Consider the following 13476-nt stretch of genomic DNA (forward strand, 5'->3'; position numbering starts at 1 on the left):
ATTGAAGTCTAATTGAAAGAATCAAGCTTTGACGAACCCGGTCACACCTTTTAAGTAGCATTGCGTCAAGCTTCGCCTGCTGACAGAATTACTAAACCAAGCAACGTTCCAGATTGCGATCGACGTTCCTGCCTGACAGCAGTCACAGACGTTCATCAAGGGTGTGAAATGGTCATAAGACCTGTAGGCCCCTAAACTCGTTATGAACGACATCGCATCGCACTGACTTGCTCTCTCCAGCCTCTCGCATGACCTCTAGGGCAGATGAAGGGCGAGCGGGCCGAAATGCCTGATCAAATCTCTTCTGTCGAAAGTCGCCTGCCGGTTCAATCGCTGCCATAGATCTCTCTTCTCGCCTAACATCAATCCTTCCGGAAAGTACGCTTCGCCAAGAAACCCTCCTTCTCTGTGCTTTCGGAGTCTGAGCATAGCAACGGCGAAGACCCTTCGATGCGTTCTCGGGTGATGAAAGCTGAAGGTCGAATACGCGACTACAGCGCCGAGGTACCTAGAATCTGGCCTCAGGAAAAACCGGCTAGATGAGCTGGCGACGTGCGATCGTGCTCGTTCGGCTGCCTCTTCCGTATAGCCGACAAGGGGGGAGAAGTAATCTGGCGGAACAGAGGCGTACCGTTCGAGACTTTCGACCGCATGTTGTGCTTCTTTGATCTCCTGAATCTGTTCAGCTATCTCTGGATTGACATCGTGGTCCAGCTGGCCGTCGAAGTCTGAACCTCGAGATGGAAAGGAGTTGAGTACCAGAATGCTGATAAGAAGTAAGGTAAGAGTGAAAATAAATCTTCGCATTGCCGTTCTGCTCTTTGATGTTGATAAAATGGTGCAAAGGCAAGTAGAGTCAATATCAACGTTAATGCAAAGAGTACAGGAGGAGAAACCCAATATGTAGAGCCTCGCACAGCAAGCGAGTACGATCGTCGGATCAGACGTAATTGGAACAATAGTAGAGCCGAATCATAGAAAAGTAGCTTGAGTTATGTGGCCGAGAGGTCAACCGGTCTATCCGAGCGATTAGACGGCTCACTCGTGTGATAGAGCTGCTTGCATCTGGTGCGACAGGGCGAGGGCGTCTGGGCAAGCAGAGCTCGCCTCCCACCTTTCATATGCCCTCTCCTGTATCTAGACTCTTCTTCTTCTCTTCCATCATCTTCTCATCGTCGCTAGGCTGGTCATCGCCTAGCGCACGATTTCTTCCCTCCCTGTAGACCCTCCCTTGTTCTTGCTCGCCTTTGCGCTCGTCCAGCCCCCTCTCCGGCGGGCAGGGAGCCTCATCGAGCTCTCAGGTCTCGCCACAGGCCTCAGCTGCAATCCATTTGTCTCACACTACTGTCTGCGAGTGATGCTCAGCCGGGACTTGCGTACTTCTTGCTACTACTTTACGGCGACCGAGATCCTTGTGAGAGCCTCGCGAAATTTCATCTGAAAGCAGCAACTTGGAGATTCACTGCGTGATGGGAGAGCTTCCATCTCGTTAATGCAGGTGGTTACCTAGGAGAAGTCGGTTGTCGGAGGTGCTTGATGCAGTGTGCCGTCTGGCAACATCACGAATATCCATCCTTGTCTCCAACGATACTCTGAATGAGACCGAACATGCAACAAGGCTGCTGCAGAAGGGACTCCTCGTCCGCACACGGACCCTCTGCTACACACTTTTCACAGTGTTCGTGCGAAACAAACTCGCCACGGGTGAGCTCGAGCAGCTCGTAAACTGTTCACAGCCTTGGTCACAGATGGCAATACAGGCTGGAAGACGAATTATTGCTCACTTTCAAGACGACAGTTGATTTCAGGAGATGTTTTGACTGGCCAACGAGAGCGTGAGTAATTAATTGGGTATGCACCGTGAGTGTGTCGAGCAGTCTGTTGGATCACTCCCGCGTTTCGACTTGCAGGAACCTTTACTAGCCCTGAAGAGTCCCATTGTGTGTCACACCGTCCTAGGGCAAGCCGAGGAAGCGGACATCACCGAATCTTTGACGAATATCCTCCGGCGTGACAGTAGCAACCCTATTGATGTACTCCCAAGCATTCTCTCGGCCACCCGGGAGAGGTTCTTCCCTGAAGCCGGTATGGATCATCGGATTGTATCTGTTCCGCGAGAAGTTGATCATCAGAAACCCCCGTTTGGGCTCCGTCTCTCCAGGTCTGACCACAGTCCAGGGTGTTGCGTAGATCTCGCCATATCCGAGTTCGGGCGCAACCCGGACGTAACGAGTGTCAGGATTTTGAATGTGGTTCTCGATCAGATTCGTGTAGTCTGGATGATAGCCAAAGACAGGTCGGATGTAGCCTCCGGGAAAATGTAGCTGGCTTTCCATGATATGGCGTGAGAAGTCAACCATCTCGCCGTGAACCTCCCTCAGGCGATCGATGGAAGGTTCCGGTGACGGCGGCCTGCTAGCAGGGATAGGTCGTGGAGGCGAACTCGTCTGGTCGCTTCTTTCACCGAAGCAGGCGACTGCACAAAACATGCACAGAGAGAGGAACTGCCAGATACGAATGCTGATCATGCTGACTGTGTCGGTGGTGGAAGAGGATTTTCGAGATCGAGCCTGGAAGAATAAATGCTATCTTGTACCGGCAAGAATTTCAGCTGTTTGCATCTGACACGCCTCGAAAGACTAAGGTTCCGAAGTGTTGGTCATGACTGAAATCCCACTATGGTGACAGGCAAGCCCAACAAGACTCACGGACTTCATAGGGAGTCATAGTGCCCACCAACACCTCGCTGACTTTGCTCTTGTTGTTTCCGAATGGGCTCTCATGCCCACTCGGCGCTTTCACCGCATCAGATCGACCTCGCTTCCCTGGTGTCCTGACAACGCGGCTCACTTTGCAGCACCTTCATCGCGCTCGTGAGGCTCGGACGTAAACTTCAGAGTTCTGCCGAAAGGCGACAAGCCATTTTGGACAAGTGTCCCATCTGACAGCGGTAGCGCCTTTGTACTTGCGATTTCAGTCAGGCGGTTGAGAATTCTGGAGAGGTTACTTGCATTGCATACTCAAACAGCCAGATGTCAGCTGTACAGAGAGAACGTCGAGAAGCCCTCTGATCAGGGAAGCCTCGTTCACGTAGCAAGGCGGCTCCGAACGCCATGCCTTGCCGCCGTTCCGGAGCTCTGAACGACAATTCTGCTAGCCACGAGCATGTATCAAGAGCTGTCGAGGGTCCACGATCCTCAGAGGTCCATGCGCTGCCACCAAATTCGACAGATTCGATCTCGCCCTTCTTACCACCAAGCTGTAAAAGTCTACAACAGGTCCTCCATTCGACGCCGCCGAAGGTCCTTGAGCAAATCCGATCGGAACAACAGCGCCATGACCAGGGTAGAGGTGAAACAGCAGCAGGCCGCGGAGAAGAGCCTCGCTGTCTTCATGTTGCGCTGCTGCTGGAGAGACGAACAAGATGTGACCGTCGATGGAGGAAACCAAAAGAGGCAGCATTCTCGAGTCGAGATCATTGAAGTGAGCTGCTACGTGAGATGCCTGTCTAGGCAAGTAAGGGTAAGCCGGTCCTAGTGATCCTGTGGGAAGATGGAAATAGTGCTCGATTGTGGACAAGGTGTTGAGGAGCGCGTTCCGAACTTGAGTCTCTCTTCGCAGACCAGCTTCGATGGACGCAGCGAGCTGTTGAGCTTCGAGACTCTGGTATGGCTGCGGACGACGAGGAAGACGGTCACCGCGCCTCGCGGCCACGGGAGTGCAGCTGAAAACCCAGAAGGCGATACACCAGAGCTGAAACAAACGGTATCTTGGCAGCATTTCTAAATCGTAGCCAGAGCCGGTGGTTTCCAGCAAGCGCCGATGTATCTGGACCCCTTTTAGCTCTATTCAGCCTCGACATTAAGCCTCGATATCCGTTACCAATCTCTTAAGTGCCGGTTCGAAGCCGGCCCGCACAGCGAGTTTCGACTTCCTCGGGTCACGAGACCACAACTGAACCGGCATGCAAGCTGGATTTACAGATGGCTTCAACTCGGATGGCTGGGTAGGCAGGGTTGGCGGATGAAACCGTCTTGGCAGGGGGAAAACGAAGCTCGACTGATTGACTAAACATAGATGTCTCGTGAGGACGGCGAGGTCTTGCTCGGATATGCTTCATTCGCTTCTCACACCACAATCTCACTACATGCGTGGCGGATCACACAGTAAGGGCATTTCGAAAGCTTTCCCACGCCTCGGATCTTGAAAGCAGTTTTCGCAAGCCATTCGAAAGTCGTCTCAGAGAGCTGAAGATCTCCCAGGCGGAAGCAGCTGAGCGACACCGCAGAGGAATCAAGTCTACGGTACACAAAAGACCGGCAAAAGCCAAAATTTTCCGGCGAAAAACGGGCCCCGGACAAGGATGTCAGAGCAGCTGGTGCGGGTCCACCACTCGCATATCGCCATATTCATGCCGCAGAGTTTCCCAGCTGGCTCTCGCCCTGTGGAGGACGAGATCCATGAAATTGACATCGTCCCCTTCCTGAACTTCGGGACTTACTCTGGTATATCCGAGCGGCACGATCTTGCCTTCTGACGGATATAAGCGAAAGACGAGGAGATACTTGCGGAAGCCTGGTTCTCCGTTCGCCCGACTCGAGAGCACGGGAGAGGCGAACAGGATGTGGCCATCTGCGCTTGAGGTCAAAAGAGGAAACATTCTGGTGCTGCGATGCTGAAGAAGGCTGGTAACCCCGCTTCTATGACTTGGACGGGACAAGTAGGCAGGACCAAATGTACCTGGAGGCAGAAGATAGAATCTCTCGATCTCTGCCAAGGTTGCCTGGAAGATACGTGCAAGCTGTTGGTCTCTGAGCCTCGCAGCTTGTGCAGCAGCTCTTTGCACGTGTATAGCCGCACTGATCGGATCGGATTGCTGTCGATCTGGAAGTCGCTCAGCCTCCCTAGCTCCGACGAGCGAGCTGAAGAGCACGTGAATGATGAATAACAGATAGAGCTGTGCCTGCTTCGACATCATGGCGTTGCGAAAACATGACCTCGAAGCAGAGGTGATGCTTTCCAGACTCCTTGCCTCCTTCTTCTCCATTTCGGAACGACTCTTATGAGACCGGGCGAGAGAGCCCATTCAAAGAGGAAGCCGAGAAGGCGGACTCAGCATCGCTGCTCAGTGTACGGAAACGGCTGATTTGGCCATCTTCATAAGAGTACGGTTGAAGGCGCAGTTTGCCATCCTATACTCATCACTTTCACAAGCCAACCTGACGGTACGTCCAGAAGCTGTTGCCGCGTTGTGAGAATGTCTGTGTGAGAATGATCAGATGACCCAACAGGAAGTGGTTGCCCACCAACCTTGCTCCCCCACTCGACAGACGCCAAGCACTGCAAAACGCGGGAGTCAGCCAAGCTTAGTGGGCTTGGTCGGATGAAGTAGCGAAGCAGTGGCTGCGGAAGATCCCTCGTGACTAACCACTCGAAGCGCGAGGAGCAGCAAGTAGCTGACTCAATCACTAGCGATCAACCAGAAGATTGAACACAATACGGAGATACGACAGGAGGGAAATGTCACCTTCAAGCTGCTCTGACAAGGTCCCTGATCTCGAACGACACTTTCTTTTGAGTGCAAGCTACTACCCTCAGTAGACGGGGGTGAGGAGATGAGTGACACCAAACTTATTGATCAAGTCTCTTTGTGGTGTTCTCGCAGCCCTCTGGATCGTTCTCCAAAGATCTTCGGTGTGACCCGGCGGAACGCCGTCCTTGACAGTGGCGTGCCCGAGTGGATACACTTCACCCGTACGCCGTACGTCGAGAAAGAGGATAGATTTGAGCCATGGCTCCTCTGGCTCTCCTCGAATGGTCCACTGGGAGATTGCGAACCAGTCTCCTGCACCTTCTCTCTCGTAGACGGCGAAGCGAGAGCCCGAATATTGGAACTGCATGGCGACTGCGTGGTGCAAGTTGTCTCCGTAACCGTAAACTGGCCGTAGGTGACCTCCCGGCAGCGCGAATATCTTCTCGGCCAGTTCGGCAGCCTGTTCAGCTTTCGCTTCCTCGCTGATGTGGGCCTGGACATCTGGAAGAGGGTGTTCCGGTTCGAGAGGCAAGACGAACTCTGAAGCCCGAACGGTGCAACTGAAGGTCCACATGAGGACAAGAATGAAGAGGAGAGGGAGCGTCATCTTGGTGCGAAAGATCATTGGACAATGCTTGGGTTGGAAGACGAGCGCCAGTTCTTTGGCAAAATTTTGGTTCTTATTGACGTCGTCAGTGTGTGTTCGTGTAAGGGATTCGTTCGAGGGCGACCATACGCATGCTCGTCAGTCGAGGGTTCGGAGATAGATTATTCAAAGACCTTCTCAAGCTGGATTCGTATCGCTTCCCGCGACAACCGACAAGCGCTTCTCCAGCTCAACAAAATGGAACCAGGACCGAACTCTCACCTTCTAAGTCAACAAGATCATCAGGCACGACTCCATGAGGATGTTCGTGTTCCAGCCCGAGCCTTTTTTCGCAGGAGATGATAAGCACGCGGATGGCTGAGAGGATCAAAGGCGAGATCATCATCAGATCGGATTGATTGATGAAGGCAGCCTTCAGAACGTAGTTGGAAAAGAGCCGCGCTATGCTTTCTTTAAAGCATCTGATAGTGAATGACTCTCTGCACATCCTCCAAGCCAGTCTCGCTGTTCTCCAACGTATTCAAAGGTCTCCCATGCCGGCTGATGAAACGCTCGACTTTCTGCGAGGTCCTCTTGTTCTTGATCCACAGCACCCCTATGAAGTGCGGCTCCTCGTGTGATCTAAGCTTCATGGCGAGAAGACCGTACCTCTGTCGATAAGAGATGCTCCGAAATTTTGGCGGCTTCAGAACCCTGATGAAAGAGTCTGCTGGGCGGAAGTCGGCGACAGCGAGATGAGCGTCGAAGTTCGACGGATCGCGGCCCAAATAGAGCACGCTAGGGTTGAGGTTTCCAGGTTTGAACAGGATTTGTGTTAGCCAATGATGCACCCTTGTCGACGAGAGATCCCAGCCGGGATGATATTGCTGTAAAATGATCGGGAGGCCAGCCGAGTATAATTTTGTCTTGAAAGATTCCAGCGAGGTTGAGATCGGTAAGCGAGGCTCGCCGAAGCATGACAAAATGCATATGCCTACCCAGATGAAGGCAAGCTTGAGCACGATATGCTTGTATCCGGACATGAATGCCTGCCCGTTTCGCTTAGGTGAAAGAGCGAGAATAGAGCTGCAATCCAATGTCGGGTCTCGACCGCCTGACTCGACAGTCTTGATGAGAAGACTGCCTGAGGGCTGTCGAATGGGTGGACGAGAAGATCGTGTCAAGGGCGACTGGAGTGGTACCTCTTCATCAGCTTCAACGAATGGCTGTGGATCAATGATGGTCGTGGGAAGTGAGATGAGGATGCTATCCGACTGACGCTGCCCCACCATAGACAGATGAAGTTGCGATTGACTAGAGCCACGAGATCCTGACCATGTCGCTACGCTGTGACATTTGAAAGCGCACCAGAATCAATGAAAATCGGAAAGACAAAAGTTGCCCAAAATATTGCGGTCAAGAAAAGTTGGCTCGCTGCGGTGCCAAGAAGCCGTCACGAGCTCTGTTGGACACGAGCCTCAAGTGCCTGCAAGCGCGGAGGGCGAAAGCTGACTAGTCGAGAACGGCGGAACTAATGTCACCTTGTGCAGTATTGCTCAATTGCAATCTGTCTCACAGCGAAACAACAACGATGTCCTTGACTTGCGTGGCACCTCATGCATCGTCTCGAGCATCGATCCACCCGTCGATGTTCAGGTGGCGTGTGAAGGTGTCAAAATTTCCTGCACGTCTCAGGCCGTGCGGCAATCACGGCAAAGAAAACAAAGGTGTGGCTCGAACGCATCATCCTCACAGCAGCACTTTGACTGTCTATTTGTCCTGAGAGTTCAAAGCAAGGCGACAACCAATTCGTCCAATTCAGTGTATGTCTCCGCACTTGACACACAAAACACGAAAGTTGAAGTTTCACATTGAGTAGAGTTCGGCCGGCGTTTAAGACTCTCTTGAGACCAAAGGAGACGCCAAGCTGTGTCCCATATTGATGTCACCTAGGGCAGCCGAGTCTTGCGTAGCCATTCAACTTGGTGAGCGTCGTCAATGATCTCGTTCAAGGTAAAGATGCGGTTACCCGTGCTCCACGTCCTACCAAATTCCTCAGATGATGGTCCTGGTCTCATGACTGCTGCACCCAGCAGCTTGATATAATCATGAGCGGCTTTTGCTCGAGAGTTGAGCTCGAAAAACAGCATTGGCTGCACACGACCCCCTGCTCTTTGAGGCTGCAATCCTAGCATCTGCAGCCATTCTCGAGTGACTGGAGCTGGTGTCATCAGGAATCGGCGTCCAAAAGTCTTTTCGCTGCCAGGTATCACCGAACTTCGACCCTGTCCCTGACCGTTTTGCAGCGCGAAAGTTGCAATGCTGGTGCTATGTTCTTGAAGCAGCTGAATGGCACGGGACTCGACGAGAGAGCCCGGAGTTAAGGGAACCGGATGAACTTGCATGTCTGCTATCGGCGATTGGCTGAACCTGCGCTCCTTCCATGCAGCCCTCAGTATCCATGGATCGACCATAAGATGTCCGGGATACAAAGGATGCCCTTCTGCCGGGATGACGTGCAATGACCGTTGGTAAGGGGGCATTTCATATTCGCCGTCTGAGTTTCTCGGACTGACTGGACTGGCAGGCTCCACCCAATCACTCTCGCCATCGCTTGCAGAAGAGGAGGCAGACCCAGTCTCGGGACTCCTCGGCGCTGGAATTGGTTCAACATGATGTGAGGGGGGAACGTAGTCTGGTCCGGCTACGGTAAATTCGAACGATTTGAGCATCTTGTCGTTCTCATCTCCGCGAACCGGTGTAGGGGAAGAGGAGACGTGGTACGAGAGCAGCAACAAGCAGCAGATCGTGATTAGAAGCAAAGTTCTCAACTGGTTGTTACGGACCTCGAGGCAGCTGAACATGGCTGTTGGAAGGAATGGGAAGGAGATCGATGATCATGGTTGAGAGACAGCCGTGCGGATGTTCCACTCACCGTCTTCACTCGCTCATCAATGACCTCGAGTGCGTGATTGTCGGCGGACTAGGGGACCCGGATCGCAATCCTTGTTCATCTGTCTCAGGTGGGAAATCCCTCTTCAGGCGTGGGAAAGGTGGGACTACTGCTCCAGATGCTGCCTGTGGTAACGACCGATCGAAGACCGAAGACCCGCCTTACGTATATCTGTGGGTCCGCATGAGCCCGATAGTCGCCACCCAATCAGTTCTTCAGCCGGACAAGTATAGCCATTGCTGCACAAGGATGATGTCGACAATCATCTCTATGCACACGAAAGACGGCACTTGCAGCAAGCGAAGTAGCAACGAGAGGTAGAAGGGATGGCTGAACGCAGTAAAACCGGACTCAACCAGAGGCTACAAGCACCAGTCACGATTGTACAGATTTTGGAAGCACCTTTGATCATTCATGCAAGCGTTTACGGTCTGCAAAAGTTCGAAAGTCAGGGCATCCGTCGGAGCATTTGTTTGATGGTCGTCAGATAGTTCCGACGCTCTTGGAAGGACCGTATAAGCTGTGTCTTGTCATCCTCGGAGGATGTCGTTCGTACACAAAGCACCGAAAAATCAAAGTTTCTAGATGCCGCGCCCTAGTGCCGGGAACGCGCACAACATTCGTGACGAAGAAGGGCTGAATGACGTCTGCCGGAAGGCGAAGACCGGGATGTGAAAGCAAGTGATCCCAGGTCGGAAAGGCTGAGTCAGGGTAGCTGGAAGCAGGGACGATAAAATAGGTGGATCCATAGTAAGAAAAGCTCGAGACGAATGTGCGTTCATCGTGAAGCATCTCCGCAATTTTGGACTTGACCGTTGGCCCCGTGCCGAAGCGGAACTTCATAGGGATGTGCTGGTCAACACCGTGCCGCTCTTCGACGAGATAACTCATGACTTCCTGCGGAACCTTGGTACCGGGATACAGCAGATGTCGACTCGAAGCGCTTGTAGCCTCGTCTGCAAGTTCTGCAGCGTGACGAGACGCCATCTCAGGGTCAGAGTTGGAGGCTCGAGTACGAAGGGAGACTGCTGCGAATGCTCGAACGCAACTCGCTCTGGTGAATTCCAGTAGGACTGTCGAAAGGATCAAGAACCTTCCTGTACTGAACAGAGTCATCTCGAGGTCGAGGCTCGAAAGATGATGCGATGAATGGGTTCAGAGCAGGCAGATGAACCTGAGAGCTGTACGAGGATTACAGGCACGCCGACCAAGCCCTTTGCTAACGAATCGAATAATTTTCACGGGGATTGAGTTCGCAAAGCTTGAACAAGCTTACGAGATAGGGAATGTCTTAGACAAGTGCGGAGCTTGCCACTCAGCAGAGGGTAGAGAACAAACGAAGCGTCTGAGGGCGACACAAAGAAAGAAACTTTGTAGCTAGTGTAAGTGCAGCTCATACCGTGTGGCGAGGGCAGCTGGGTGCAGGCGACGCTCGCCTTCAACTTTCATTCAAACCACTGCTCTGCAGTTTCTCGAGCTCGCTCCATCTCATTTCTCCTGCCGTGCTTCGTCATCCTCGGCAGTTGCTGGGCCGGGTACAGCCTAGCTTGCGTCTTTGTTGCTCTTCCTACGTGAAAATCCCTTCTCTGCTGCTTGTCCCTGCGCTCAAATGGCCCCCTTCCCGCGGACCAGGAGCCTTGTTGGGCTCACATTACTGTTAGGTTTCTACTGCAATCTGGTCTCATTCCGCTCATCAATGTGTGCGACCATTGTGCAGCAGCCTCGCTGCCGAACGCTTCAATGTCCCTGGGGAAAATATTTTGCCTCGGAATGATCATCATTCATAGCCCTGGGGACAGGAAAGTAACTAGTCGTGCCGAATGATCATGTCAAGCCGCTTCGCAATGTTGTTTAGCGTCTCCCGTCTATCCATGTCGACCAAGACCCTCATTGCCTCATTCACCTCTCTCACCACCTCGATGCCCGCCAAATTGAATTGAGTGCGCTTGCCGGGCTCGACTTCGACCTTGTAGAATATGATCGGCAGCCAGTGCTCTGTGCCGACTCGTTCCTGCAAGCCCACTGCCTTCCGCCAATCATACTGGGGAATTGGAGCCGCAACATATAGCTCCTTCCTATATCTAAGATTATACTGAGGCTCGTCGACCACGTCGTGTAGCCACGTAATCTCAGGTGTTGCTAAGTGGTTTTCAGACAGATCATGTAGCGCCTTTCTTTCGATTGGGGTCAAGAGCTGGCGGAGAGGAAAGTGAGAACGAATGTCAAAGTCGTCGGAGAGGATCGTGTTGACGACGTCGGTTCGCACTACTGGAAGCTCGGTGAGGAACGGATGTGGGGTGACCATGTCGCCGTGAAGTGGTGCGTCTTGATAAGGCGCCTGGAGATCAATGCTGGGAGATGCCCGCAGAACTGGAGCTGAAGGAGCCTGCAAGCTGGCGGGGCCTTGGGCTTGCGGCCTAGAGTGGTCCACCATGCTAGATCTCTGCGCCGATGACGAACTAGCGTCGAAGATGGGAGGCAACACCGGTTGAGGTCTTGCTACTGCGGTGAGGGCGAGGAGAAGCGCGACTGAGGATGCAACTTGAATGAGACGCATCTTGACTTGCAAATGACGATCCAGGCGAGCGTTCATGATCATGAAAACGTAAAGAGGGAAGCCACGATTGTGCAATCGGACCTGTACCTTAGGGTGCTCTTGGGCCTTTATGTAAGTCTCGCACTGGACGTGTGCCTTCCTCGTGTGTAGTACGGCTGCCTTGCTCGGAGATACGGATGATTCTTGATGCCTTCAGCCCTTCTCCTGGAACATGCGTGGCGACAAGACACATGGGTCCGAAAAAGGCCTCGTCCAAGCTCTACGAAGGTTATGTCGGCTCGATGCTTTCTGCTCTGTCGACTGTGAACGCGTATATCCGAAGATCTCTTTGAGCTCGAGCCTCGACTAGACAGGAGACATGAAATGCACCGGCAACTTCTCAGGCTGACAAGGAACGGCGAATTGAAGCTCAAGATCAGTCGCATGAAAGAGTGCAAATCAACGGAAAGCGAAGTTTGAGCTTCACAAATTTGATACTGTACATGCAGCCACGGATCAATCCACGGGACAAGTGCGCGAGACTGACAGCGAGTATTGAGATATGCTATCTCGCAGTGCACAAGGTAATTTGTCGGTCTTAATTCGTTGAGATGGCTGATGCAGGGGTGCGGTTAGATGTGGCATTCTTTCCAAATCGATCGGTTGATAGCCACCAACGAGGATGGCGGAAACCATGGAGCGAGTTTGGTACAGTAAGCGAAGCCATAGTGGGTGAAAAGGGAGAGCTTGGGGCTTGCTGATGAAGCGGAAAGATGCACGGTCCTCGGTTCGTTTCGTTGTCGGTCTTTCGATTCCACCATGCTGAGCCTCCTGGTGCGGTGATAGAGCCGACGCGAAAGTCTGTCAGCCCAACAACGGAGCACGACCTGTCCTAAAGTCAGGTTCCCCCAGCAAAATCACTCTTCTGAAGTGCGGCCGGCGTTCGCGCATGACACAGGCTCGGGAAAGCAAGTCTCAGCTTCTTGCAAAGTTGGTTCATTCTTTCTCCGAGATGTCAGATATTAGGCCCATTGATACAAATTTGGCCTGACAGCGGTCACATTTCGAAAAGATGTATTGTGGCAGATCGATGGGCGAAGGGAATCTCATTTCAGTCAAGAATGCAGAGCGATACGCGCCAAGATACGCCAAAGCGGCTCGCTGACCGCGACAGCTTTGCTTACCTGAAGATGCTGCGTAGGCTGTATCATCTCTATGCCAGCGATCTCCAGCTTACCGTATTGCCACGGGAAGCGCTGTGGCAGCCGCATTCGCAGAACCATCACCGGAATCACTTGCGCCCAATCGACATTTGCTGTTGGGACAATGTAGCCGAATTCCTTTGGTGTGAGAGGTCGATACATGTAGCTGAAAGAGTGGTGATGAATTGCAAGTCCTTCGATCGCGCCTAGATGATGGAGAAACTCGTGTTCGGGATGTTCTATGAACCAATGGGCGTACGCGAGCAGGCGTGATCGGACACCCGGATCCTCTAAGATCGTCCTAGGCACGGGTGTTGCATAGCCGCCGTAGGTCCTCATTGCAACCACACTTGCGTAGTGTCGGTCCACAACGGGAGCTTCATGACTGGGCGGAAAGTCGATATGTAAGCCGGGCGGGGCACTCGGGCCAGGGTCAGTCGGAGCGCGATCGAGGGAGCCCTGGAACGCTTGGCCAGAAGCATCAGGTTCGCGATTCCCCTCCCTAGCTGACGCTGAAGTCACGCTTTGCTGGATTGGGATGCCAAAAGCCTGGATAGCCGGCCGACCTTGAACATAGTCCGGCGGAGAAGCAGAAGGAGAATGCAGTCCATGAACGGGCGATGATCGTGACGACGAAGGCGAAGAAACGTCCATCCGTTCGTTAGA

The 13476-nt window shown here is 52.9% G+C and overlaps 10 protein-coding genes across 10 annotated transcripts; 2 read left to right on the forward strand and 8 right to left on the reverse strand.

Annotated features, from left to right (window-relative positions):
* Nucleotides 1-255: 255 nt before the first annotated feature.
* Nucleotides 256-807, reverse strand: PHSY_005517 (chaperone; the record flags this gene model as incomplete). The annotated part of the gene is made up of 1 exon (XM_012336126.1): nt 256-807. One exon carries the CDS (start codon nt 805-807, stop codon nt 256-258), a length of 552 nt encoding a protein of 183 aa, XP_012191516.1.
* A 1148-nt stretch (nt 808-1955) lies between these two features.
* On the reverse strand, nt 1956-2866 carry PHSY_005518 (hypothetical protein; the record flags this gene model as incomplete). The annotated part of the gene is made up of 2 exons (XM_012336127.1): nt 1956-2476; nt 2851-2866. 2 exons carry the CDS (start codon nt 2864-2866, stop codon nt 1956-1958), a joined length of 537 nt encoding a protein of 178 aa, XP_012191517.1.
* Nucleotides 2867-3165: 299 nt separating this feature from the next.
* PHSY_005519 (tetratricopeptide repeat containing protein) lies at nt 3166-3786 on the forward strand (the record flags this gene model as incomplete). Its single annotated transcript, XM_012336128.1, has 2 exons — nt 3166-3522; nt 3622-3786. The coding sequence occupies 2 exons, from the start codon at nt 3166-3168 to the stop codon at nt 3784-3786; spliced, it is 522 nt and encodes a 173-aa protein (XP_012191518.1).
* A 577-nt stretch (nt 3787-4363) lies between these two features.
* Nucleotides 4364-4948, forward strand: PHSY_005520 (hypothetical protein; the record flags this gene model as incomplete). Its single annotated transcript, XM_012336129.1, has 2 exons — nt 4364-4505; nt 4779-4948. The coding sequence occupies 2 exons, from the start codon at nt 4364-4366 to the stop codon at nt 4946-4948; spliced, it is 312 nt and encodes a 103-aa protein (XP_012191519.1).
* Nucleotides 4949-5594: 646 nt separating this feature from the next.
* Nucleotides 5595-6158, reverse strand: PHSY_005521 (fungal cellulose binding domain protein; the record flags this gene model as incomplete). Its single annotated transcript, XM_012336130.1, has 1 exon — nt 5595-6158. One exon carries the CDS (start codon nt 6156-6158, stop codon nt 5595-5597), a length of 564 nt encoding a protein of 187 aa, XP_012191520.1.
* Nucleotides 6159-6592: 434 nt separating this feature from the next.
* On the reverse strand, nt 6593-7411 carry PHSY_005522 (hypothetical protein; the record flags this gene model as incomplete). Its single annotated transcript, XM_012336131.1, has 1 exon — nt 6593-7411. One exon carries the CDS (start codon nt 7409-7411, stop codon nt 6593-6595), a length of 819 nt encoding a protein of 272 aa, XP_012191521.1.
* A 657-nt stretch (nt 7412-8068) lies between these two features.
* PHSY_005523 (peroxisomal membrane protein pex16) lies at nt 8069-8983 on the reverse strand (the record flags this gene model as incomplete). The annotated part of the gene is made up of 1 exon (XM_012336132.1): nt 8069-8983. One exon carries the CDS (start codon nt 8981-8983, stop codon nt 8069-8071), a length of 915 nt encoding a protein of 304 aa, XP_012191522.1.
* Nucleotides 8984-9555: 572 nt separating this feature from the next.
* On the reverse strand, nt 9556-10188 carry PHSY_005524 (hypothetical protein; the record flags this gene model as incomplete). The annotated part of the gene is made up of 1 exon (XM_012336133.1): nt 9556-10188. The coding sequence occupies one exon, from the start codon at nt 10186-10188 to the stop codon at nt 9556-9558; it is 633 nt and encodes a 210-aa protein (XP_012191523.1).
* A 691-nt stretch (nt 10189-10879) lies between these two features.
* Nucleotides 10880-11671, reverse strand: PHSY_005525 (hypothetical protein; the record flags this gene model as incomplete). Its single annotated transcript, XM_012336134.1, has 1 exon — nt 10880-11671. One exon carries the CDS (start codon nt 11669-11671, stop codon nt 10880-10882), a length of 792 nt encoding a protein of 263 aa, XP_012191524.1.
* A 150-nt stretch (nt 11672-11821) lies between these two features.
* On the reverse strand, nt 11822-13464 carry PHSY_005526 (polyketide synthase; the record flags this gene model as incomplete). The annotated part of the gene is made up of 2 exons (XM_012336135.1): nt 11822-11974; nt 12793-13464. 2 exons carry the CDS (start codon nt 13462-13464, stop codon nt 11822-11824), a joined length of 825 nt encoding a protein of 274 aa, XP_012191525.1.
* Nucleotides 13465-13476: the final 12 nt, after the last annotated feature.

Source organism: Pseudozyma hubeiensis (assembly GCF_000403515.1).
Source record: "Pseudozyma hubeiensis SY62 DNA, scaffold: PHS51, whole genome shotgun sequence".
NCBI lineage: Eukaryota > Fungi > Basidiomycota > Ustilaginomycetes > Ustilaginales > Ustilaginaceae > Pseudozyma > Pseudozyma hubeiensis.